The 27,243-nt window shown below is 41.5% G+C and overlaps 1 protein-coding gene across 2 annotated transcripts in view; it reads left to right on the top strand.

Moving 5' to 3' along the window:
* Nucleotides 1-3,170, top strand: part of DEPTOR (DEP domain containing MTOR interacting protein) — a 149,647-nt gene extending 146,477 nt beyond the window's left edge. For both annotated transcript variants that reach the window (XM_069466042.1, XM_069466041.1), the window contains one exon: nucleotides 2,906-3,170. In XM_069466042.1, the coding sequence (XP_069322143.1) occupies nucleotides 2,906-3,034 (129 nt within the window). In that variant the 3' untranslated portion in view covers nucleotides 3,035-3,170. The remainder of the gene's footprint in view (nucleotides 1-2,905) is intronic.
* The last annotated feature ends 24,073 nt before the right edge of the window (nucleotides 3,171-27,243 follow it).

Genomic DNA, 27,243 nt, shown 5'->3' with positions numbered 1-27,243 from the left:
GAGGACAAATCTGTGGTAATAAGAAAGGAGAAAAAGTGATCATGTGATCTCCTTATATAGAGAAAACACCCTGATAATGGCCGTTGGGGAGTGGAAAAAATTGAGGTTTATGATAACAGCAAGTGTTTTTTGTGCAAATAACCACTCTGCTACTATATTGTCCACTTTTCATTTTGTTTTGCATGTAGTTGTGAAGGAAGTGGGTATTTTTAAAGGGAAAGAAATTAATAGAACCCAGCAATGGTGGAGTGCTTGATATTTGCCAAGAGGTTTTAAATTTATCTAATTTGAAACTTTGAGGATAGGCATTTTTATCTAACTCTGTTTTATTAATGAGACATTTATATCATTGAGACACAGACCAGGAGAAATGACTTGGTTAAGGCCTTCTAGCAAAGGGGCCTAGGACTTAAATCCATATTTTTGGATTCCAAATTCCAGTTTTTTTCCTGTATTTACAGAGCTGTCATTTTAATACTGTCCGATTATGGTATATAGATATTTTTAGACTTACAGTGTTTATTTTGGTAGCACCCATTCAGAAAAAAAATAAAATGAAATGATTTCCAAAGTGTTTTAGTATTTTCTACATTCTTTGGTTGAGTCCTCAACACTAAATTAACTAATAATTGGGAGCGGATGTATCCATTAATAACTTTTTTTTTCTTTTTGAGATATGGTCTCGCTCTGTCACTCAGGCTGGAGTGCAGTGGCTTGGTCATAGCTCACAGCAACCTCAAAATCCTGGGCTCAGCCGGGCGCGGTGGCTCATGCCTGTAATCCTAGCACTCTGGTAGGCTGAGGTGGGTGGATTGCTCGAGGTCAGGAGTTCAAGACCAGCCTGAGCACGAGTGAGACCCCGTCTCTACTAAAAAATAGAAAGAAATTATCTGGCCAACTAAAATATATATAGAAAAAAATTAGCCGGGCATGGTGGCACATGCCTGTAGTCCCAGCTACTCAGGAGGCTGAGGCAGTAGGATCGCTTAAGCCCAGGAGTTTGAGGTTGCTGTGAGCTAGACTGACGCCACGGCACTCACTCTAGCCTGGGCAACAAAGCAAGACTCTGTCTCAAAAAAAAAAAAAATCCTGGGCTCAAGCAATCCTGCCTCAGCCTCCCAAGTAGCTGGGACTACAGATGTGCACCACCATGCTCTGCTAATTTTTTTATTTTTTGTAGAGATGGGGTCTCAGTCTTGCTCAGGCTGGTCTCAAACTCCTGGCCTCAAGCAATCATCCCACCTCAGCCTCCCAAAGTGCTGGGATTACAGGAATGAGCCACCCTGCCCTGCTTTATTTTCTTTTTTGCCTAAGAAGAAAAGAGATAATTTATAAGGAGCAAGAAAGCCTTCAGGCTCAATCCTAATTACGCTTTTTTGCTTATACGTTTAGTCATTCAATTCATTCAATGCTGAATATTTATTGAGTCTGTCATTAGTTTCCTACGGTTGCTGTAACAAATAAACTCTTGTGGTTTAAAACCACACAAATTTATTACCTTGCCGTTCCCGGAGGTCAGAAGCCTCAAATCAAGGTGTCAGCAGGTCTGCATTCCTTCTAGAGGTTCTGAGGGGAGAATGTTTCTCATGTGCTTGCTTTTTTCAGTTTCTAGAGGCTGCCTGCATTCCTTGGCTCCTGGCCTCTTCCTCAAATCACTTCAACCTCTTATTTTTGTTGTCACATCTCCTACTTCTGTCTTTGACCTTGCCTCTTTCTTAGAAGGACCCTTACAAAGTCCCTATTACTTTGGGCCCAGCTAGATAATCCAGGATGATCTCCCTATGTTTAAGCCAGCTAATTAGCAATCTAATTCCATCTGCAACCATGATTCCCCATTGCCGTGTTAGCTATTCAAGGTTCCAGGGATTAGGACATGGACATCTTTGAAGCTTAGGGGAGTTATTTTGCTTACCACAAGTACCTACCATATGCCTACATATTTATATTCTGTTTGGTGACTTTGCTGATTAGATGTACTTATCATTGACACCTGTACATCTCTCCATTTTTCTGTACGAGTGACATAAATCACTCATGTCTGATGTCCACCTCTTCAAGCATACGACAGATTTACCATCTGTTAATTTGTGCCAGCCTCTGGTGCCATCACTATCCTCAAAAGAAATGCCTCCATTTGGGGCAGTAGCTGTAGCTCCATATCAAGCTCACTGTGACATGTCCAGAGTGGCTGCTCATAACCAAGTGACTGAATGATGCTTTTCATTGTATTGGAATTGTCTCTCCTACCACAGGTTCACCAACACTCACTTAGGAGAAGGGCCAATCTTCATTGACCTCAGCCCTTTTTATAAGGACGAGAAGTAGGGAAAAATATGGAATTTATGGTCTCAACTGGGATACTTTGGCGAGTGAAAGGAGGCACTATTAAACTATTAATAATCATGCAGGAACAATAGGTGTAAAAGAGGACTGTTCAGGGAACACTGGGCCAGAGGGTCTCCATATATTTTGAGTCCATGTGAACAATAACAGCCTTCAACACTGTACAAGTTTGGAGCACTGTAGTATAAGCTTTATATGCTTGACCTCATTTAATTTGTACAACAGTCTTATAAGGTAGGTATTACTATTGTTATTCATTCCTATTTTAGAGTTGAGGAAAATAAAGCTCAGAAACTTATATACCTGGCTTAAGCTAGTAAGTTTCTAAGTTGGGATTTAAGCCTCATTTTGTAAAACTCTAAAGCAAATATTTTTTTCCCATTATACTACCTTCTAGAAAATGTGTGCCTCCTTAGAAATTATTGAACTGGAGTTGTCAGCTGGGTACAGTTGGCTATTTTAAGAATGAAGTTACCAGTTAGAGTTATACACTATTTTTATTAAAGGTCTGTGAAAAATCAGGAGCTGTAATAGATGCTGTTTCTTTCCATCTTTCCTTTAGGTCTGTCAGTTTGTCGTCTCTGTCAATGGGCTCAATGTGTTGCATGTGGACTACCGGACAGTGAGCAACCTGATTCTCACAGGCCCCCGGACGATCGTCATGGAAGTCATGGAGGAGCTGGAGCGCTGAGCAGCCGGGCCTCCCAGCCCGTCAGTGGCCGGCGGGTAATCAAAGCCAGGAAAAAGCAAAGCAATGCAATGACAAGACTTCCATGCAAATGGATGGTTTGGGACATACAAATCTTTTCTTCGTACATATACATCTTAAGTTGAGTTTCATACACTGTTCGAATGTGGAAGAACTGTTAACATATCTTTTTAAAAAAATGTCAGTGTAGAAAACATTTGAGAAACAAGAGTTTTCTTACAGGATAGAATTGCCTTACTAGATTTCTATTTGCAGTTTTCATTCATTGTTTTTTTTATCTTAGTTTGCAGGAAGTTGTTGAAATGTTTCTCTAGCCCAAACAGATAAACATGCTAAAATCCCCTTCTTAAGAATCAATAGAGTAGTTGGTATAGACCTTAATTGTACTCTCACCAAAATTAGCATGAAGGTGTTCAATAGAGAATCTCGATTTTGCCAAGATTTAAATTAAAGCAGCATCCAGAAGAGTATGATGTGTTCACTAACATTTTTACCAAGGTTCTAATACGTTCAAGTGTGCCTAAAAGCTATCCGAAATATGACTTTTTTTTTTTTTTTTGACACAGAGTCTCGCTCTGTTGCCCTGGGTAGAGTGTGGTGGCTTTGGCGTAGCTCACAGCAACCTCAGACTCCTGGGCTCAAGCAATCGTACTGCCTCAGCCTCCCAAATAGCTGGGATTACAGGAGCGTACCATGACGACCAGCTCATTTTTTCTATTTTTAGTAGAGACAGGGTCTCACTCTTGCTCAGGCTGGTTTCAAACTGCTGACCTCAAGCAATCTTCCCGCCTCAGCCTCCCAGGATGACAGGATTATAGGTGTGAGTCACCACACCTGACCATGACTTTTTCTTAATCCCTGCTTTTAGTATCAACTTTTAATTTCACACATGTTTCAGTTATTAGGCATTAGCTAAACAACAAAAACACGAAAACTTTGTGATGCTCTGGGTGGGGGTAGATAAAGAGATACTACTTAAAATTCTTTGCCCCTCTTTTCTCTTTCTGAGCCTAAATCATTGTGTTCTATAAATCAGCTACAGCAGCTTTCTAGAATTAGCCCCAAATATGGTGAATGTTAAAATAGACCTTTGTATATACACATATAATTAAAATCAGGCTTTCTGGCAAGATTTCACTTTGAAGGTGTCCCTTTTTAAGGGATGTATTCTAGAACTTGGCCCATATATGATAAAACTTGAAACTCTAAATTGCCTCCTTAGCCTGAATTTTTACTAGCTTTCTAGTGTAACATATTCTAAGACATAACATGCTGCTTATATTGGGGGGGGGGTGGATTATTTTTCACCAGAATCACCATCTTGTGTTGTAACTTTTCAGCTCATTTGTATATATGCGTGTTTTCTTTTTTAGTCTAGAAAAGAGTGCATTTTGGGGCTTGATGTATAGAGGAAATTCCTCAAAGTGCCAAATTCGGGAGTCAGGGAATGCTAAACTCTTCTTCATTTCAAATAATGAATCTGAACAATGAGGTTGCTTTCTTATCATGGATTAACAAAATAAAATATGAGTGTTGCACCTCAGTCATCTCTTTGTGATAGGTTATCATAATATGCTGATACTGGTGGGTGGACGTACCCTGCTAAACATGTTACATATATGTATTTCTGGTAAGCCAACTTTTCTGATCTGTAGCTTTAGCCAGAGAATAGGATTTTGAAGTAATATAGAATGTCTAACGTTAATACTGTTGATCTGCATTTGAGAAACATTATGGCCTCTGTGTGTGTGCATTTATACTGTGTGCCAGGCTCTACACGATGGCATTTAATGCGTAGATCTCTTTTAACCCTCATCACAACCCTACAAGGTAGATACTAACACCCACATTTTTCAGATGTGGAAACTAAGTCTGAGCGAGATTAAAAATGTTCTCTAAGTTCATACAGCTGCAAGGACTACTAAGTGATATAGGCTGAATTCAAACACAGGTTTATTTAATGCTACAGTCCGTGCTCCGCCCTGCCCCCAATGTTTCCCCATTTAGGGACCTTATATTGAGGGCCTATTTTGTGCCAGGTGCTGTGCTAAGACTTTACATTGTTTTTCCTTATTGACCTGTGAGGTCAATACCATCATCATTCCCATTTTACAGATGAGGAAACTGACTCATAAAGAGGTTAGTCACATGCCCAGGGCCACACGACTAGTAAGTGAGAGACCTTACCACTTGGCTTTTAAAAAATTTTTATAGCATCTTTAAAAGATGAGTCTTAAAAGCTTTCTGTCCTCAGGTATTCATTAATTGACAAAAGAAGAAGGAATGTCTTTCGAGAAATAGCATCTTCTTCTTGCCTGCATTACCGATTCTCTTGGACCCTGACCTAATAGAACTTCCCTTTCCTTTGAAATTGCCCTGTTACCATCTGTCTCCTTAACTAGACTCTTAAGCATCTGCAGAACAGGGACTGTGTCTTGGTACCCAGGGTGTTGCCTTCACCCAGCACAGTTCCTGACCCAGAGTAATGTGTCAGCTCTCCCTTGTTGTCTAACAAACCACCTCGAATCATGGATTATAACAACACCGTTTATTTGCTCATGATCCTACCAGTTGGCAATGTTGGCAGAACTTTGCTGGTTTTCTGTGGACGCCAGTTGGCTCTCCACACACATTTGTGGTCAGCGAGCAGGTTGGTTGGAGGCTGGTTGATCTTGGATGGCCTCATGGATGTCTCGAAGTTGGCTGGGGCTGTTGGCTGAGGTACCTCAGTTCCAGCCACCTGGCCTTTCCCCAGGCTGAGATCTGAGACTGAATAGGGTGAGAACAGAAACCGCACAGGCCTTTTCTCAACTTGCTTGGAAGTTACACAGTGTCACACCCCCACAATTTTGAGAGCCAAGCCAAGTTACAAAGCTAGCCCAGAATCAGGGGGTGGGGAAATAGACTCCACCTTTTGCTGGAAAGAGCTTCAAAGAATTTGTAGCCATTTTTAATCCACCAAGAGTAGTTACCCACTATTTGTTGAGTGAAGGCCCAAGAGGTTACCTGGTTATGGGAAGCTCTCGGCTATCCAGATGCAAATTAGTGACTAGCCACTGGGCAGAAGTGTAATATTAAGTTGTGAATAAAGCCTGGTGCCTAATGAAAACTTCCAAGTCAGAAAACCCTGAAATGATAGTGCCACACAGGGCCACGTGGAGCACGGTTTAGTCTTTTCATTTGACCGATGAAGAAACTGAGGTGTGGAGTGGCCACGTGGCATGTCATGAAGCTTGTTGGGTCAGAGCTTGTGCCAAATGCCAGTCTCCTGCCTTCCAGCCCTATGGCCTTTATGTCGTAGCCTTGTGAGGAGAGGGTGGCTTTGGGCTATTCATAAAATGAGAACAGTGCCATGTACCTGTGAAGGTAAGGGAAGATATTTTAACTGGCTCAGGTCTTGGTTTGTTAAGTCATATCATAAAAAAATAAGTATTTTGCCGGATATCTTTACAGCTGTCCTGCTTTAAAATTTTAAAATCCTCTTTCTAAATGTAACACCAAGAATTATCCTTAATTAACAATAACCAGTGTTTCTAAGAGCTTTTATTTCATATATATACGTGTCTGTGGGTATAATCTTCAAATAGGGATGTGTATGAGGTTTCAGTCATTGAGAACCTCTGAAATGTCTTTCTTTGCTCCCTTAAAAATCACTTCTGATTTTTTCAGATGTTTGTATGATGTGTTTATTCTTGTGATGGAGATGAAAGTACTTGTTTCTTCATTAGCCTAGTATGTGCAACTTTGAAAGCCATGCTTTGTTGTAGAGAGAAAAGTACAGCTGCTTTTTGGGTTAATTCTGCTGTCTGATGTTTTATTATTAATCTCTGTTAAATAATTGTGTAAATTAACAAGGATACTAGTTGAGAAGTGGTGGATAACATGAAGAAGATATCCATCTTTGCATATATTAGATGTGATCAACTTTGATCAATTTCATGCTATCTTATAAAAGGTGATTGTATTGGAGGAAGAGGAATTAATACTAAAAATGTCACTGCTTTCACTTTAAACTGAAGTCTTACATTTCCAAATACTCCTTCCTTTCTAATATGTTGTGAAAATAATCTGCTTTCAAGACCTATTTTAAACTGATGATACTAAGTATTCTTTCTTCTTGAATGTTAATCCTGTTTCATTTTGATTATAAATGATCAGAATAATTCTAAAACATTTCAGTTTTGATAATTGGTTGAAATCTATTGATGTTGATCATGGTTTACTTATTTAAGGAAAAATTTCAGGTGTAATGTGTCTTTCTTCAGTTCAGTACCAAAAGGGCAAATCTGCCGTGTACCAAAATGAAATTCATCATCAAAGTAGTATATGGTGTTATCAAATGTATTAATAAATGTACTTAATATATATCTTTATTTTAAAATTGAGATTTATTTGCTCCCTTTATTAAAAATTGCGGTATAATACTTGAAATTATTGTATGAAAACACATAGGAGTATAGCATGAAATAAATGTTACATTTTTTAAAACAATGACTTTAGGATTTCAGCTTTTCCTGTCTTTTAAAACAAAATAGCCATTTTTTAATCCTAAGAAAGGGTTTCATTATAAAGCTGATCTACTAACTTATCAGAGAAAACACCTGGGACTCATATCTAATTCTCTTATGTAGCCAAAAGTGCCATTTGTAAATCTACTTAATGATGGACATTTTCTGAAGGTCTTTTGCCTGGAAAAAAAAAAAGTGCATTAAAGAGCTTTTTCTGTACTATATTGGATTCAGAATCGTTTTCTCCCTACTCAGGTCAGTATTGATGGGTACTATAGAATATTCTATAAGGAAAAATACCATATGTTTGTTTACTACTCTGGGAGAATGTTAATTTTTTTCAATGAATTAGGAAATCAGTTACATAATTCCATGTGGGGGGCAATGTAGAATATGGGGGTGAGTGGTTATTCAGACTCCCCTCAATATTAACCAAAAGAAGTTTTAAATTTTCTGTCTTTATTCACTCACACATTCATTCTTTCATTCAAGAAACCTTATTGAAGACTTGTGTTTTGCTGAACGCTATATACTGGCACTAGGAATACAAAAATGAGTAGATATGCCCTTGGATCCAGCTCATGCTGCAAAAGTCACCTTTGGGCCTGTCTTCTAGAAGTCTCCATGGATAAGGGAAATAAGAAATCATGGTGTCAAAACAGGTGGTTTAATGCTAGAAACCACCATCCAACCCAAAAACCAGAATACTGACAATAAGTTACGTTTAACTGTATTCTTTTTCCCCAACCACTTTTTCTTATCCAAGGAGAACACATGAGGAATGTTGAGTTTACAATTTTCTTGCTTTTCTTGACTTAATAATTGTTTAGGTTTTTAAATGAACATTAAAAGAACATCAAGTTTTACATAATCTTCTGGGACTTGCTTGTTTTTATCCAATATTATATTAAGTTTCTTCCAAATCCTTGTGTATAGTTATAATTCATTAATTTTCCACAGCTTTATAAATTTCCAGACCACAAATTATTTATTTATTTTCTTGCCAGTGGGCATTTGGGTTGTTTGCATTGTTGCCATGCATGGGGTTACCATGAACATTATCACTCCACCTCCTGGGGATACAAGTGAAGGAGTATCCCTCAAGTATCCACTTAGAGGAAGAATTGCTGAGTCATAGGAAATGTGAATGCTCAGCTTTACAAAGTCACATCTAAATAGCTTCCAAAATTGGTTGAACTAAAATATAAAAGTGATATATAAAAGTGTTGACCAGTATCTTCTCCAATACTTGATGTTTTGAGACTTCTTAATTTTTGTCCAAAAAAAAAAAATGTCTGTTTGGTCAACGATACTAAAAGTTCTAAGGTGCTGCACAGCTCATAAACTTTAAAGCTGTGATCTTCAACCCTGGGTCCTGGACCAGTACCGGTGGTGGCCTGTCAGGAGCCAGGCTGCACAGCAGGATGTGAGTGGAGGGCAAGCCAGTGAAGCTTTGTCTGTATTTACAGCTGTTCCCCATCACTCGCATCACTGCATAAGCTCCACCCCCTGTCAGATCAGCAGCCGCATTGGATTCTCACAGGAGCACAAGCCCTACCGTACACTCTGCATACGAGCGATCTAGATTGCGTGCTCCTTCTGAGAATCTGATGCCTGATGATCTGAGGTGGAGCTGAGGTGGTGATGCTAGGGCTGGGGAGCAGCTGCAAATACAGATTATCATTAGCAGAGAGGTTTGACTGCACAGTAAATGTAATGTGCTTCAATCATCCTGAAACCATCCACCCCCTGTCCGTGGAAAAATTGTCTTCCATGGAACCAGTCCCTGGTGCCAAAAAGGTTGGGGACCACTGCTTTAAAGCACAGAAAATCTAAGAAGTAGTTTGCCTTCCTAACTTATGACACCAATGTCTTCATAATACCCAGGAGATCTTGAAAATTTTCATTCTTTTTATTCTGTGATTTGAGTGAGGCAAGGATTACTGGAGTTTGGTATAACATATTCAGAAACACCCAATAAATAATTTATTAAGCACCTACTATGGAATGTCACTTAGTGTTTGACAAATAGCAGAAAATCAGACAGATCCCTGTCCGTATGAAGTTTACATATTCTTGGGGGAAACGGGTAGTAAGTTCTATAAATAAAATTGTTAATTTTAGATAGGGGTAAGTGCTAAGAAGTAAATGAAACCAAATGCGGTGATAGAGAGTGACCAGATTTCGTCCCAGCGGTGAGTAAAAACGGGGCTTCTTGGTTACACAGTAACAGTGGGCACCATCCCCGTCACGGTCTGTGTGAACAGCGCCCCCTGGAGTTATGTAGCGCAACAGCCCTGAGCAAAAGCCTTTGCAAACCGGATGTTTTAAGTTAATGCCTAAAGTACGGGAATGAGCCAACCTTTGAGAAATCTGAAAGAAGATCATTGCAGACAGAGGAGACAATAACTGTAAAGGAACCAAGGCTGGAAAGGTCACAGTGGTTCAGGGCATGGCTCTGGAGACATACAGACCCGGCCGGGTTCAGACTCTAGCTGTAGCACTTAGCAGAGCATCCAGTTATTCAACCTCTCTGGACATCAGTTTCCTTATCTGTAAAATGGGGATAACAGTACCTACCCCATTTGACTACTATGAAGGGCAAATTAGATGATGCATGTAAAAGGCTTAACCCTGTTCTGACCCATATTAAATAATCAATAATTAGATGTTTGTCTTGTGTTTATGCCTACTAAGCAAAAGAAAAAGAGAAGGGTGTGATTTTCCCCCAAACTCACACCAACTAATGTGCAGCTAGGACTGGAACTCATGCCCCAGAAATTCTCAGCACATCTTTCTGCCCCTTAGTTTTCTCATTTTTAAATGGGATAGTAATCTCATATGAAGTATGTTAGTAATCTATTATAAAGATTAATGAGTTAAGACATTTAAGGCTTTAGTACAGTGTCTGGCACACAGTAAGTGCTCCAGAATCAACTATTGGCAGCTATTATCATTATTAATAATATATCATGCTAATTATATGTCATCTTGACAGATTCATATCTTCATCACTGGCAGTATCCATTTTAGTTGTGTCATAAAACTAAATAATACAAGGATTAGAAAAATACGTATAATTAACTCTGTTCAATTGAGTACATTAAAAGAAATCACCCATCTGTCATTTTCACTATGTTCCTCAGGTGCTAAAGAATAAGGAGATTCACAGGTTGGCAGAAAATAAAGCTCTGGATTTCTGGTTGTCAATTGGGAGAGAACAAACATAATTTTGCATTGGATCCTTATTGAGCTACCTAGCCTTTGACACTAAAAATTTTAAATGAATGGCTTACCAAATGATCTTTAAAGCTAAAATCTCATATAGGATAATTTCAAAAAACTGCTTAATATTATCTATTTACTACCCTAGCAGACTCCCAGAAGTTTTCTAGCCTGTAAAATCATCAACATTTCTGTACTGTTTGTCTGTTTATATCCTGCAGCAAATACTTTCTCAGGATATATTATAGATTTAGTTTACAATGAAAGTTCTTTTCCTGAACACACCTTAATTGAGACATCCTTCCATTTTTCTGTTGGGGCAGCCTCCTAAGACTAGAGGTTTTGGAGATTCATGTTAGAATTATGTAAGCAATGCCACCACCCTGTGCTTTTGTTATTGGCACAAGTTTTCTGCTGTCAGAGAGGAAGCACAGGTTGCTGCATGCCATGTACATCTGATGAGTGTCCTGAGCAAAATAAAGGAGTGCTCTCTAAAGAACCAGGCTGATGTGTCTCATTTTCTTAGTTCCAGGACTTGACAACTCTCTTTTTCCTTTTCGTGTCATTCTGCCTATGCGATTTTCTCTCTTTGCCTCTGGGACTCCATATCTTATTCTAAACATCCTTTGCTCCCTTGGGGTTAAATATTAAATTCATTCCTTGAAGTCGGAGATGCCTGGGTCCAAAAAGACGAATTCAGAATGGTGGCCGTTGATACCTCTCAAGGTCCAATCCGAGTGGATGGGACATAGAGGAAGGTAAAGGAAGAGAGAGGGAGGACATTTGCTCTGTTATCTTAACCTTGAAATTATGTATCTAAGTGTAGCCAAAACTCTGTGAGCCCAGATTTTAAAAGATCTGGATGTTTCTGCTGCTGTGAAAGGTGAAGAAGCAGAATACTAGCCCTTACTCTTTTTTTTTTTTTTTTTTTTTTTTTTGAGATAGGGTCTCACTCTGTTACCCAGGCTGGAGTGCAGTGGCGTGATCATAGCTCACCGTAACCTCAAACTCCTAGGCTCAAGCAATCCTCCCACCTCAGCCTCCCAAGTGGCTGGGACTACAGGTGCATGCCACCACCTTGGCTCATTTTTTCTTTATTATTTTTTGTATAGAGACAAGGTCTCGCTGTGTTGCCCAGGCTAGTCTTGAACTCCTGGGCTCAAGCAATCCTCCTGCCTTGGCCTCCCAAAGTGCTGGAATTACAGACGTGAGTCACTATGCCTGGCCCTAGCCCTTACTCTCTTTTTTTTTTTTTTTTTTTGAGATGGAGTCTTGCTCTGTCAGCTGGGCTAGAGTGCAGTGGCATCATTATAGCTCACTGCAACCTCAACCCCTGTAGCCCTTACTCTTGAACTTGGGAAACCCATGGACTGTTTGGCATGGAAACATCAAGGCTCATTAATTAATCAGAGAGACTCCTGGGTCTGGTGTTTAGCAGCAGAAAGGGAGGGAAACAAGTGTGATGAACTCTAAAGAAGATGGACATCAGACCAGCCTGTTTGTAATAGACAACCTGTTTTTCAGATTCTCTTAACCTCTCTCTCTCTCTCTCTCTCATTTTAAGCAAGACAGGGTCTCACTCTGTTACTGCCTAGGCTGAAGTACAGTGGCATCATCACAGCTCACTGCAACCTCAAACTCCTGGGCTCAAATAATCCTCCTGCCTCAGCCTCCTGAGTAACTGGGACTACAGGTGTGCACCACCACATCCTGCTAATTTTTCTATTTCTTTGTAGAGACAGGGATCTCACTCATGTAGAGATAGCTGTGACCCACCGTGCCCAGTCCATATTATTTTTTTTGCAAGCACAGGATAATCTACTCATTCGCTTCCCTGTTTATTCACCTTCTTTGCTTTCCTTCTTCTCATCAGTGTTCCACATACTCCCAACTCATTACATAAATAGAAACAGAAGTATGAAATCATCAAATTTTTAATATCTGTAAGAGACCTTGTAAATTTGCTAGTTTACTGTCATTTTATAGATGGAGGAACAGTCTAAGAAATAACATTTATTTCATTCTAAATATATGCCAGCTACTCTGCTAAATGTTTTCTATGGATGATCTCATTTAATCCTCACTACAACTCCATGAGGTAAGTTCTAATAAAATCCCCATTTTATAGGGAAAGAACCCAGCACCCTAGGAAGGTTAAGCCAGTGGCACAAGGTCACATACTGGTCGAGTTGTGGGGCCAGGTTGGAACCCAGCTGCTCTGACTGCTGAGATTGTCTGCCTCCCCTGGCCTCCCAGTTTGCCCAAGAGCACGTGGGCTCACATGCACGTGGTGGGAGAGAACAATCTAGACCAAGAACTTGCTCCTTGAGAGCACCCCACTTTTTTGTTGTTGCTGTTGGGGACCACACTGGCCCCCTGGTGAGCAGTGAGGATCTCAGGCTCATTCCTCTTACCTGGTGGCAGCCATTGCCTCCTCATATTTCTTCCACGGACATCAGTGATGCCAGCTGCTTTCCCCTTTCTTCTCAACATTACCACCTACCATTTGGTTCATTCCTGAGATTTCCTCTGCTCCAAAACTGGGGCTGAAACATTAATAGCTTTTTTTCCAGCTTGCTTCAGGTTCCATTCTGGAAGCACATACCCAGACTATTTGTTTTCATGCATGCATTTTATTTCATTCCATTCAACATAATAATCGATACCTCTGATTTGCTGGAATCATTGCTATGTTAAATATGAAGTGCTGATCACTACAGGTGGGCAACCAAAAAGTAACCTGATAAGTCCTGGAGCTCTTGAGGACTGGAACTGCATCAATGAGTTCTTATATCCCAAGGGCTTAATAAGGTACCCAGCACACAGTAGCCTCTTGATGAACATTTATTAGTGAAATTATGTGTTTGTAAAACATTTTCCCAAATTTGTAATGGTCCCTTGTCTTTCCTGAAATGTAAGTGAGCCTAGAATTGAAGTTTTGCTGATGCCTGTTTCCTGCCTCCTCTCTCAGATGGTCTGTTAGAGACCCTGCACTCTCCTTTTCATTTGTTCCTGGAAGCGAGCTTGTATGTCTTTATTTTCCCTATGTGCTCCTTAAGACACCAGTAAGGCCAGACTGACATCTGGTGGAGCATAGGAGACCTTAAATCTGGTGTCTGTCTTAGAGTTTAGAGAGAAGAAAGTGGGATTACGGCAAGCATGGAGGAGAAGCAAAAGGACCTCCTTTTTTTATAGAACATTTAAGGTCACTAACCCACCATCAAACGAATCAAGGCAAATCCCCAGGATTCCAGGCTTCTATTAATAAAAGGAGTTTCTCATTGACAATAACAATAGTTATTGAATGTCCATTATGTGGCATGTACATGCTAAGTCTTTTATATACATTACTGTTTTACTTACTGTGTATATTGCCCCCAGTAACCACTTTCTAATGCCTCTCACAATGCTTCATGATTTCAACTAACCTTTGATCTAGAAGATCAAAGACCTCCAATGTGCAAGACAACTAGTTATAAGGTCAGGGCTCTGTGCTAAAGCTAGACTTTGCACTCACACATGTATGTACACACACACACACACACACATTCATATTTGAAGGGACAAAATTAATTCAGGATGTGAGGGTTGCTGCTGTCTTTTAATTCCTGACACATCCTTTATTCTTGGATTTGTTGTGCTTTTCTTACATGAATTAGAAATCAAGAAGAGTGTGTTGGGGTTTTCACTTAGAAAGGAAAACATATCATCCGGCTCTTTATCCTAGCTAAGTTACTGACTCCTGCAGAGTTTTATCACGAGAGAACGTGGCTGCAGACAATTCAAGATTATCAGTGTCCAGAGCAAAGAAAACACTCCATGGCTGTGCATATTTCTAGTTGCTTAACACAATGCACATAATTGTTAGGGGGCTTCCTGCCTCCAGCTCCCTCCCCACTGCTTGAAAGAGAGCAGAATGCACACATGATTTATCAGCTAATGTCAACCACGGGCTGAAGTGCCCTCTTCTGACTCCTTGGAAATGGCTTTTGTTCACAGCAGCTACATCGTGGATGACTGCGAATGATGTAAAACTCTTAATATGAAAAAGGTTAAATCCAGAAACAAAGCATGCATTGGTTTGTCCAGCGAGTCTGGTGGAGTCAGACAATCGGAGGGTTCTATAAGGAGCTGAGACCACCGCTTGAATGAACAGAGACTGCCTCTGACTTGCCAGCTAGGGTCCTCCCCACTCCTAACCCCGCCACCCCAAAGAGAATTCCACTGTAAAAAATTAAAATAATGCTCACACAGCTTCTCATTCAATATGCTTCTTTCTTGGGGGAAATGTTTCTTTACAGTTAATATCTAGACTCTAGATTAAGTTCAAGTACAGCTTCCTTTTTTAAAAATTCATGCTGACTGGGAGTTAGAATGCAAAGCCATTTCCTTTTGTTCTCCTTGGCCACCAACTGACTTTGCCTCTCTCTTGCCCTTTCCTTCCCCATTTTAACTCAAAATATGTTACGTCTCCTTATCAGCTTCCAGCAGCCTCTTCCAGCACTCACTGAATGCTGAACTCTATCTCTGGGATGCTGGCTGCAACGGGGCGAGCATAAATATTAGTGTGGGTGCAAAAATACATAATCGAAGCAGCACTGGAGAGTCCACGTGGAGAGGCAGTACCTGTGGACTCATGTGGGACGACAAACAGGAAATAGAGCCAAGGTCAGCACCTGGGCGGCAGAAGGACATATCAAGAAGCAAGTTGAGGTGGGGTGTCGGACCTGAATTGGAGATGGAGCCAAAAATCATAACGTAGACAAGGGAAAATGCATTCGGAGGCAAAATGAGAGATGGAAGGGGGCACAAGATCATTTGTCATGAGCATCATTATCCGGAACTTTCTTCTATTCCACATCAGCTAGGTGATAACCTTTGTGAATCAACTCCAGTTAAATTTAAACCACAGAATTCAAGCCGACATATCTGTATGCCCTTATAATTGTCTACATCATATTAATTCTATTCATACATAATCATCCCTCAGTGTCTACAGGGGAGAGGGGGGATTGGTTCCAGGATCCCGGAGGAATCTGTAGGTGCTTAAGTCCCTTACATAACATGGCATAGAATTTGTATATAACTTACAGACATTGTCCTATGTACTTTCAATCATCTCTATATTACTTCTAACATCTAATACAATGTATATGTTTGTTATACTGTATTTTTATTTGTATTATTTTTATTGTATTGTTATTCTTACTTTTTTAAAATTTTTGTGAATATTTTCTATCCACATGTGGTTAAACCCATGGATGTGGAACTTGCCCATACAGAGGGCTGACTGTGGTTGTTTTGTCTTGTGATTGAAGACCCTGGCAGACTTATTTTGGTATACTTCACAGTTTCTAGCAGGTAAGTCCCTAATAAAATGATTCATCTTCAAACATATGAATTAAAGACAGTACCCAGGTACTATATATAAATATATATGTGTGTGTGCATGTGTGTGTGTATTTTTTTTTAAGAGACAGAGTCTTGCTATGTGGCTCAGGCTGGACTCAAACAATCCCCCTGCCTCAGCCTCCCAGTAGCCTGGTGCTATTTTAATATCCTCATTTTGGCATTTTCCCTGTGGATTGTTAAATGTACAAAAAACAACACGAGTAATCATCAGCATGAGCTATTTTTCACATTTATTTAATCCTTACAACATCTCATGAGGTTATTACAAAATTAAATTAAGTGAGATAACCCAGGTAAAGAGCTTACTACATGTTTGGCCTATAAATGCACAATATCATCCTACCTATTATAAGTATATAATATCATTATGTAGTTTTTTTTTTGGCACACAACAACTGCAAAATGAAATTGGGATAGACTGATTAGATACTTGTGCACCAATCCTGTTTCCTCTTCCTGCACATAGGAAGTCTACCTTTCCTACCTCCCCTCACATCTGAGTGGGACAACGTGACTCAGTGCTGGCTAACGGTATGTGGGTAGAAGTTATGTATACAATTACAAGGCTAGCTATAAAATATCCTTTGAAAGTTTGTACCTCTCTGACCACTTACGTGAGGCTGGAAGAGAAGGATTCTGCTGTGATGGAGAAGCCAAGTGATAGAAAGAGCCTGGATCCCTGAGTCACCTGTGGAAGAGAGCATGCTGACTCATTAGGCCACGATATGAGCAGAAAACAGACTTTCATTGTGTTAAGCCACTGACATTTGGGGGATTAATTTGTTATTGTAACATAGATGAGTCCACCCTGACTAATACAATGGATGTTAAAGGAAAACAGATATGCTTTAAATTAGTTATATGAAAACAACAAATTACCAAATAAGGCAGAAAACCCACACATAAAACAAATCTGCAAAACTGTGTGCAAAGATTTTGGAAAGGTACAGGGCATCATCCTGCTGGGAGGTTAAATCCTAGATTTACACAGTGACAGCCATGGCAGATCTGGGACATGAATCAGGCGTTTCTGACTCCAGGACTAGTACTTTTCTTTACTACAGTTGTTCCATCAGTTTGGGGTGAACCAAAGGTTCAATGCTAAGGCACAAGGTCTCAGGATTGAATTATTCATTAGCCAAGGGCTCTTACGGAGGAAGGATAGTGGAAAACGAAAGAACCAAAACGCAAAGCTGTAGAGGCAGTTCTGAAAGGTCAGCGTGGTGAGATATGCCGTAGGCAGGGAAACAAAACATGAGGTTAGAAGCCAAAAGAAGGAAACAGAGCAGAAGTGTAGAGCCATGGCGTTTACACCAGGAAAAGGGGCTCAAGCTGGAGACTGGATCATAGGAGGATGTTGGAAGCCAGCTTTAATGTGACATTGGCTAAGGGGGCAGGCCTGATGGACAGGGAGGACCCAGAAGGGTGGACTTGAGGCAGAGGAATGAGTATATCACGAACCCCCCCCCAAACTTCCTGTAGATACTAGCCCAGACCTTCTGTGCCATGATTATGGAATGTAGAAATGCACAATAGGTGATAACTACCTCCATGATTACTTGGGGCTCTTGGTTATTCCAGAAAGATCAACCACCTCATCTCCAATTCAAGCCCCAATCACATATATTTTAAGAGTTTGCTCAGTGTAGACATACAAATAGCTGGCTATACTATTGAATTATTAAATGCACATTGTTGAATATTTTTTCAGTCTCCTAGCACCTATTTCCATTATTTTGCTAGCAGTTGTATTTTGGGAGTAAATTGCCTCTCCCTCATTTTGTGTAGTTATTATGGGATGTCATCATGGTGTCCTACTCTCTCCTTGTGAACAAATGGGCTCCATTCCCAAGTTATACCAATGGACACTCCCTTCCAGGACTTTGAATTTTGAGCAGGATAATGCAAAGATAGAAAATATACTTGAAGTTTATACACCAAGGTGGTCCCTCAGGATTACTCTGGTTCTTTTCCTCTCTGAACGTGGTTCCAGAGCCTTCTGATGAATTCTGTGGGCTACGCTGACCTTTGGTGGGGTGTGGAGTAAAGGGACTCACGATCAGGACAAGGTGGTCAGAGAAGCTTGGAGGAGCCCAAGGCGTCACTTCCACGGAGCGGGTGAAGACCAAGCACCAGCTATGGAGTCAGGTGTCTGCCAAAGAGTTCAAACAATCAGATTAGAAGTTGTACTATGGAAAAGTCTTCCTGATTAATTTGGAAAAGAGAGGTAGATGAGTCAGAATGTTTCTTGGTTGAAAGTGAACAGAAAACCAGCTTGAACCAGCTTAAGGGGGAAATAAAAACCTTGTTGCTTTAGTTCACCACATTGCAATAGAACAATGATTAAATAATTTATCATCCACTGAGGACACTTCTGAGAGTGCAAGTTAATGATTAAGCTGGGACAACAGGTGTAAACCGGGATGGCCTGATGAAAACTGGGATGTGTGCTCACCCTAGTGTAAGGAAATCAGGATGAATAAACCTGAAAGTCTGTAGGAAGGATCTCTCTCTTTCTCTCTCTTTTCTACTTGTCTTGTGTGGGCTTTATTTACGTAAGGCTATTTAGCAAGGGACACAGATGACAGAAGCTCTAGGCTCAAATTCTTTTTTTTTTTTTTAAGACAGAGTATTGCTCTGTTGCCCAGGCCGGAGTACAGTGGCATCATCATGGCTCACAGCAACCTCAAACTCCTGGGCTCTGGTGATTTCCCTGCCTCGGCCTCCCAAGTAGCTGGGACTACAGCTGTGTGCCACCATACCCAGATAGTTTTTCTATTTTTTGTAGATATGGGGTCTCACTATTGCTCAGGCTGGTCTGGAACTCCTGGCCTCAAGTGATCCTCCCACCTTGGCCTCCCAGAGTGCTAGGATTTCAGGTGTGAACCACCGCACCCGACCAAGGCTCAAATTCTTATGGTTCACCAATCAGAAAGGAAAAGTTGTGTTTTCATTTGCTCCAGTGTGAAATATACTACCCAAGAATTCCAAGTAGCCTTGCCTACATCACATACTATCCCTGGACCAATCTCTGTGGATAAAGAGATGGATTCTTACCATGGGTTCATCTTGGGTCATATGCCTTTACTGTGTTGAAGACACAGGACTTCTATGAATCAATAGTCCCAATAGTTTGAAGTAGCACTTCCTTGAAGAGAAAGGAAGGCTACTCTTGGAGACAAACTGTTAATATCCACTTAGACATCCTTTTATAGAGTACCTGCTGCCAAGTCCCCTGGCAATGTAGGTACTGTTATGTGTTACATAAAACACACTGGAGCTACCTGAGAAAGGGATTGAACCATGAACCCTGTGACCTTGGAACCCTTTGCAATTGCTTTAAAAAAGAGCCACAAGGCTGCTCTGTCCCTTTATAGTCTAGTTTGTAATAGTCCATTAGAAACATGTGAGGCCTCAGAACTTGTATTCCTTTGAGCCACAAGCACTTCTCCAATGGAATGATGGTGGTGATGTAGGGAGAAGGACAGATCTGATTTTGTGGTGCTCTTCTCTGTTGGCTTTGCCCTGAAAAGCCATTGGCAGAGCAACAGGACACTGGGCACCCTAAGCTTTAAATGGGGAGTTGGGGAACCGAAAGGAAAGTGAAGGCTCCACAGAGAAAGTTTGAGAAAGAGGACTGTTGCAGGCAGACTTCCCTTCTATCCCAGATTGGCCAAGTGCCCAGGTCTGCCTCTCCTGGCTCCTGTTTCAGCTCTGTTGTTGGAAAGCACAACCATTTATGACGAAACTTGGAACAGAGAGAGAGAGAGACGCTACTTTCCACCACCATGGTATGATCCTTTCCTCATTGCAGAGGATTTCTTGGTGGCTAAAATTCACCAGCAATCTGCTTGTCCCCAGCTCTGCCCTTCTCTGGGAGAAAAAGGAGCAGATAGATGAATGGAAGACAGATTGAGTGATTGTGGGGTCCTGCCCAAAGAGGTGACTCAGCCCAGTGGCAGGGAGGAGAGCGAGACCCAGTGATTTCGCAATGGGCCTCTTGCCACTACAGGGAACACAGTGTTTACTGAAGAGAGCTCTTCAGCCTTAAAGTCATCTGTGCCTTCCAGAAAACTGCAGCTTTAACTCTAATAAACAATCAACCTGCTCAGCCCAAGCCCTGCTGGAGCAGAGAGGGCTATCCTTGCCACAGTACTGAATAGCAGGAATGTCGCCTGCAAGCCCTGCCCTTTGGAAGTGGCCAGCAAGGCTGAAAATGCTTGAAGTTGTAACCATTCTTTGGAGCTCTACATTACAAATGGGAGAGTCCACAATGGGCTACTAATGGGTAAAGTCGCTCTTGCTGGGTTATGGACATCTGGACAAGTCACAGGAAATTCTTCTTGGAACTAAACAGTATATGAACAAACAAACACGTATTAGCATCTGGTTTGTGATAAGTAGTTAATGAAATACATCATAGCCCACCTTGGCCAGGAGTTCAGGATAATGAAACAAATTACTGGCAGTTGATATAATCATTTCAGTGTTGGTGTATGGTCGGTGTATATATTATCTGTCCATTTTGTTCATTTGTTCTTTGAAATGATTCCTCTCTCTTCTTTCATCATTCAAGACAGAATCCTTGCTTTTTAACTTTTTATTCAAATACATATTAATAGTAGCTGTTGTGGTTCCCTTCTGGCCTGGGGCACTCATTCACCTGGCTGCTGAGTGTGCCGGGGCCCAGGATCCCTCAGCTGCGCCCTCTCCAGTACAGCCTTCTGCTAAAGACAGCTGCCTGGACTAAGGTCATGCTCCCTTCCCCATGGCAGCCCACATTTTTAAAGAAAGGACTGACTTACCGAACAGAAATCTCAAGACTTAACATGACCCTGCTTAAAAGGGAAGATGTGATCAATATGGGCATGCACAGATCCAGACCTTAAACCCCTGAAAGGCTGTCCCAGCTCCAGTGCCCCCCCCCCCCCCCCCCCGTGGGCTTGACTGAGGCCTTTGATGTGACTGTTTCACAGCTCACCTGCTCTCTGTGCTCATTCGTGCCTTCCTTTCTCACAGACACTGTTTCTGGAGCACCTTCTCCAGTAAGCTTCTTGTACACAGATATTGATCTCAGTCTGCGTCTAGGTAACCTGACCCCTGATGCCATTTAACATAAACACTGAAAAGTGCATTGGTCATCACGGTATAGCTTGAAGAATTTTTACAAAATGAACACATCTATATGACCAGCATCCAAATCAAGACACATCCCACACACTTTCTTCTCATCACTAAGGGTGACCACTATTATCACTTCTAACAGTATAGATTTGTTTTTACCTGTTTTAATGCTTTATCTAAATGATATCATATAGTGCACATTCTTTTTGTGTCTGGGTTCCATTGCTCAACATTTTATTAGTGAGATTCTTTCAAGTTGTTGCATGAACTTGTGTATAATCCATTCCCATTGCTATATAGTATTCCATTGTGAGAATATAATATCCACAATGTATTATACATTCAATGTAAAAATTTAATATTTTATTTTTCTATTCTTTGATTGATAGGTATTGGGTAGTTCCAGTTTGAGGCAATTATGAATAGCACTGCAATGGACATGCTAGAATAAGTCTTTGGATGGCCATAAACACTTATTCCTATAGGGAATTGCATATATTTAGTTTTTGTACATATTGTCAAACAGTTTTCCAGAGTGGTTGTACTAATTTATATCACCACTTGCAGAGCATGAGCATTAAGACCAACACTTGGTGTTTCCCAACCTTTCAATCTCAGCCACTGCGGTGAGTGTGTGGTAGTACATTGTGGTTTTAATTTGCATTTCCCTGGAGGCCAATGGCACATTTTTATATGTTTATTGGCCATTTGGATGTTCTCCTTTAAGAGTGTCTCCTCAAGTCTTTGCCCATTTTCTGTTGGGTTGTCAAGACAGTCCTTTCTTTACCATTGGTTGTTGAGATCCTAGAGAGTCCATCTTTGGTGGAGAGGAAAAGAGGAGTGGTATTTTGTTCAAGGACGAATGTAGGAGACAGGCAAAGAAAGCAGGCAAGGGAGTATGTAGGAGATGATAAACATGGGCTTCCAAGCTGCTGGAAAAGGGAAGTAGAAACGAGATTCACCTACAACCACAAAGCTTAAGACTCATGTGGGGAAAAGTAAATTGAGGTGGGTCAAGGAAGCTATGGACGCAGATCGGGTACAGCTGTTGCACTCGGGAAAGGCAAAGTGGCGGCTTTGGGTGAGTGCCAGCAAGAATCACAAGAAACCACTGCACTGATGACACTTGATGATTGCAGGAACAGTTAGGAAAAGCTGTGTTTCCTGGCTAGCATCCCCAAAAGAGGTTAGAATGAAACAGAATCGTTGCTGTTAATCCTGTGTATATAGACAGAGTCCTGACCTGAGCAAGTGGATAGCATGGTTTTAGAGCAGAAAAGAGGGCACATACTTTTTTCAAGCTCACTGAATCATCACATGTGAGAAATAACAAGGGCTGAGTGACCTAGAACACAAAAACCTCATTATCCATGTGTCTGTGTTCCTCGGAAACACCCCACAACCCTGAATACAGGAAGGGGTTAGAGTCACATCTACAGTGACTTTGCAATCTCTTCCTGCCTATCTACAAAATTGGCCCTCCCCACATCCCATCTTCAGCATGGGCCCTGTCTTTACCTGCCACAGGGAATTTTGAAACTTCTCCAGATCCTGCTTTTCTTTTAATTTGATCTGAAAAGAGTTCTTCATGCTGGCTCTTGGGTCCTCATAGCTGACCCTAAAAACTGGGACCTTATTGTACCCTTTCCAGTCTCCCATCTGAGGCTCTATGCACTGAGGAAGACCTTATTTTTTTGCAAGGACAGTCTCTTGAGAGAATCTTTTTTTATTTTAGGGATATGATGAGAGGGGAAATACTTCCCACAAAGCTAGTGTGACCTATTGGTCCTGCAGGAACGTTGTGCCTGCTAAGTTAGTAGACAGGGAAGTTAGTAACTTGCAGAAACAAGTTACTCTCATTTATTTGTTTGGTGACATTTTTATTGGGCATCTGCCGTGTGTTTGCTGATTTGCACCCTGGAGACCCAGCAGAAAGACAGATGCAGTACCTTCATGAAGCTTTTATTCCAGTGGGTGAGATAGACATTAATTAGGCAGCTTCAATAAAGAATAACAGGGACTCTCAGATACCTTTCTCTCACAGGGGTTAAACTTGTTCTGTGTTTTTGCCTTTGCTGTTCCATAGGAGGAAGGAATTGAAAAACTCAGCACAGGTTCTACACCAGTGGTTCTCAAGTAGGACTGATTTTGCCCCCAGAGGACATTTGGCAACGTCTGGGAAGGTATTTGGTCATCATAACTGAGTGCTGCTGGCATGTGGTGGGTAGAGACCTGTGATGCTGCTAGACATTCTGCAATGTACAGGACAGCTCCCCGCAGCAAAAAGCAAGTGGGTCAAATGTCAGCAATGCAAGGTTCAGAACTCCGATCTATACCATATGGGTAATACTGGAATCTCTTTTTAAAATATTCTGTAGTGCACAGGATAGCCCCCACAAAAAGGATTATCTGGCCCAAAATTTCAATAGTTCTGTAGTTGAGAAAGCGTGTTCTGCACTAACTCCTGGCTCTTTCCAAGCCCACGAATAGCTTTTTTGCTTTAAAAAAAAAAAAAAAAAGCCACAACAGATTCTTTGGTATTATATTTACTACTATTAATTTATTAGAACTTATGGGACAGGTATTGTGCTAAGAACTTTTCATTCATTATCTCATGTCCTCATCAAGAGAATATGAAATAAGGAATATTATCCTCATTTTACAAATAAGGAAACAGGTTCAGAGAGATTAAACAATGCCCCCCAAGGTCATATAGCTCATATGTGGCAGAGCCGGGATGTGAAAGCAGGTTTGACAAAGCCTAGGCCCTTAACCTAGGGCCTACCACTCTACCACCTCTTGGGATAATTTTGATTGCATTTTTACGATGTTTGGTAGTTTTCAAAGCACTTTCATATGATCATGCCCAAAGCACGGGGTTACCATAAAGCACTGGCCTGAAAGTCCGGTGTGTGCTTGAGTCCTACATGAGCACAAGAAATAAAAATGATGTCACCAAGAGCTTGTGCTCTATGTGATAAAACATGGAAGGAAAAAGAAGAATCCTAAAATCCAGAAGCTTCTCGCATCCAGCTGCAGCTTGGGGTTGTCTTTGTACTTCCCAGTGAGTCAGAAGGTACCCGAGGCTCCGATCTGCCCGTTGCCACATTGCTTACTTAGGACAAGTCTGAGCCAAGAGTCACGTTGTTTACGAGCTATGAAAAGAAGCGAGTAATTTGTCTCGCCTGTTTAAAAGGTGAGAAACATTGAAAAGATCAATGGAGACTCCACCCTTCTGCTGAATCCAACCCTGCCAACTGGCTGAAGAGCTGAAAGTGAAATGTGAAGCAGGGAAAGAGCCGATTGGGGAATGGGCAGATCAACGTCACAGGTGGCTTCCGTGTGGTGAGGGAGGATGAATGACAATCTCCCCACAACAAGAAGACTGGTCACAGAAATTCATGTGCTCTTGGGCCATAGATATTTTCTGGTTTTGTTTTGTTTTTAGGAGGTGGAAACTCAAATGCTGCAGTAGCAGGTGGGTATGGAAATGTGTGAAGGGGCAGGGACTAAGGCTGTGGAGAGTGGATGGTAAACTGTAGAACACATGCTCCTCCTCAAGCATTCAGATTCACAGCAGCATTTGTGTTAAAACAAAATAGAACAAAACCATTGCCCTAATGGAATGAAACACCTTTGCAGGCCCGGTGGTCCTCTCAACTCACAGCTTGTGAATCCCTGATGAAAAGGGTCGGAAGCCAGCACGAGCTGCGCCCACATCTTCTGAAGGTCACAATTCTGTCATTGAACGCTCTTTTCATCTGCCACTTTATTCATAAGTACAGTCTTGATCACACAATTTACCTAAGAACATTGTGATCGTTCTTCCTGGAGACAAGGGTGGAGTAAATCGTATTAATCATATGCAGGCTCGGCTATTTAGTAGGTTAGAGATTAGAATCTCTACTAGTAAATATGAATTAAAGATAATTTTGTATTGCTCAGTTCTATGTAAGTATGGAAATATGTTAATTTCTAGAGTTATTTAAGCCTTGTGGGGTTATTTTGTTTTGTTTTGTTTTGTTCCCTATACCTATTTGCAAACTCATATTTAAGCTTAGTCTCTTTAAGGAAACTAACACCATTAAGCCAATGATAATAGCAGGTAACATTTATTGTCCTTATATGTCAGATACCATATACTTTACATGGATTATCTCTTTCTATCTCATTTAATCCTTGTAACAACCCTCTGAAGTAGGCAGTGTTGTTATCCTCATTATACAGATAAGAAAAGCTGAGGCACAGAAAGGTTAAGTAACTCTCCCAAAGTCACTCAGTAAGTGGCAGAGATGGGATTTGAACCCAGAGGGTATGGTCAACTTACCATTCATAAATCTAACATCAAATCTCTTGTTCCCCCCGAAAGGATTCCTTTACCAATATTCTTCAGTCCTTATGTGGGCCAGTGGTGGGAATTACCCCAGAGCCTTGGACCCACAGGCAAGCCCACTCCCACTGCCTGGCAGAAAGCGGTTCAGGAGAGGTGTTCTTTGTAGTCCCTTGAACTCTGTTTCTTGTGGGAGCACCATTATCTCTGTTGAAGTGTCTCAGAACAACAGTGAGGGTCTCAGAGTGAAGGCCTAGTTGCATGTTTGCGTCCATTTCTCTCCCTGGGCACGTGAGAGGATGCCTGGGTTCTGCAAGGACAGGCTGATGAGAGTCCTATTATCATGAAAGCATGATGCACCCCGGGGGGATGAGTTCTGACTGGTGGTTGGTCCCCAGGGCTAAGATTCCCAGAACAGTGGGGGACATCAATGGCTTCTTTTGTACCTTCGAGGCAGCACTCCTCCTGAAGGGTGAAAATGTTCTGGGGGTGCAGAAGCTTGGGAGACCATCTGGGAATTAACAAAGAAAGATTTTTAGTTCAGCATCATTCGAATTGTTTTCCGTGTCAGTACCACAGCGACTGGGTATGAGGTCCCTAAGGAAATAGGAACATAAAGGGACTATTAGTGAATCAAATAGGAAAGAAGAAGTAGGCTAATAGGCACCCTTAGGAATGGAAGGGAGGAACACTGTCCTGCTTGTGACTTAATTAAGGAGCTTGGCCCGAGTGGGAGGACATTTCTACATCCTCAGCCTTTAGCAAGGCTGTAGCTGTCATCATTTATAATCTGTTTTCTCTCTGCCTGGTGGGGGCCTGGGCTCCCCCTTGGCTGTCTCAGCCTCACTGTGGCTTTTCCTGGCCCTCCAGATTCCCTGGTTCCACCACATCTTCTGCCTGGCCCTCTGGCTCTGCCGACCTCTGCCCTGCCATTGCACTCAGGTTCTGCCTTGGGGCATTGTCACCCTTTGCCACAGTGGGCATGTGGGAGGCCTGCAGGCTCTCCACTCTGCTGCCTGTCGGGAATTTGTGGACTCTGCAAAGAATTGCCTGGGGAAGCTCAGAGTCATTTACTCCTGCCACCAGCCACCATGGACCTTCAGGTTTACTTTGACAGGGCCATTGCCATAGCTGAGAAGTGGCTATGGCTTTCAGAGTCCTGACTGAGACGGAGGGTAGAAATCTCTCTTCCCGTTGGCTTTCTTCATGCTTCAGGCTTGACCCTGGAGAAGAGAAATCAGGACCCTGACATCCTCCTTCTTTCTACTTACCTTCTTGCCACAATCCCTTCAGTTACAGCAGGTGAGGTTTTCCTCTTTCTTCCCTGGCATCGTAGCCACCTTTAAGCACGGAGCAGCAAGCCTCAGGGCTTGGCTGTCAGGAGCACAAAGGGGAGCACCTGGAAATTAGTCCACAGGCCTAACCTTGACTTACTAAAGGCCTCTATTGATAAAGAACTACAGCAAACCTTCATTTTCTTTCCCCGTAAAATCTGATTTCTTTTGTCTTTCTAAAGAGGGCAAGTAGACGAGAGAATGCAATAAAATGTGATTCAAGGGAGAAATTAAAATGCACTGCTTTAACATGTGCAA

The sequence above is a fragment of the Eulemur rufifrons genome, chromosome 3 (genome assembly GCF_041146395.1).
Source record: "Eulemur rufifrons isolate Redbay chromosome 3, OSU_ERuf_1, whole genome shotgun sequence".
In the NCBI taxonomy this organism is placed as follows: domain Eukaryota; kingdom Metazoa; phylum Chordata; class Mammalia; order Primates; family Lemuridae; genus Eulemur; species Eulemur rufifrons.
This window is presented reverse-complemented; position numbering and strand designations above follow the sequence as displayed.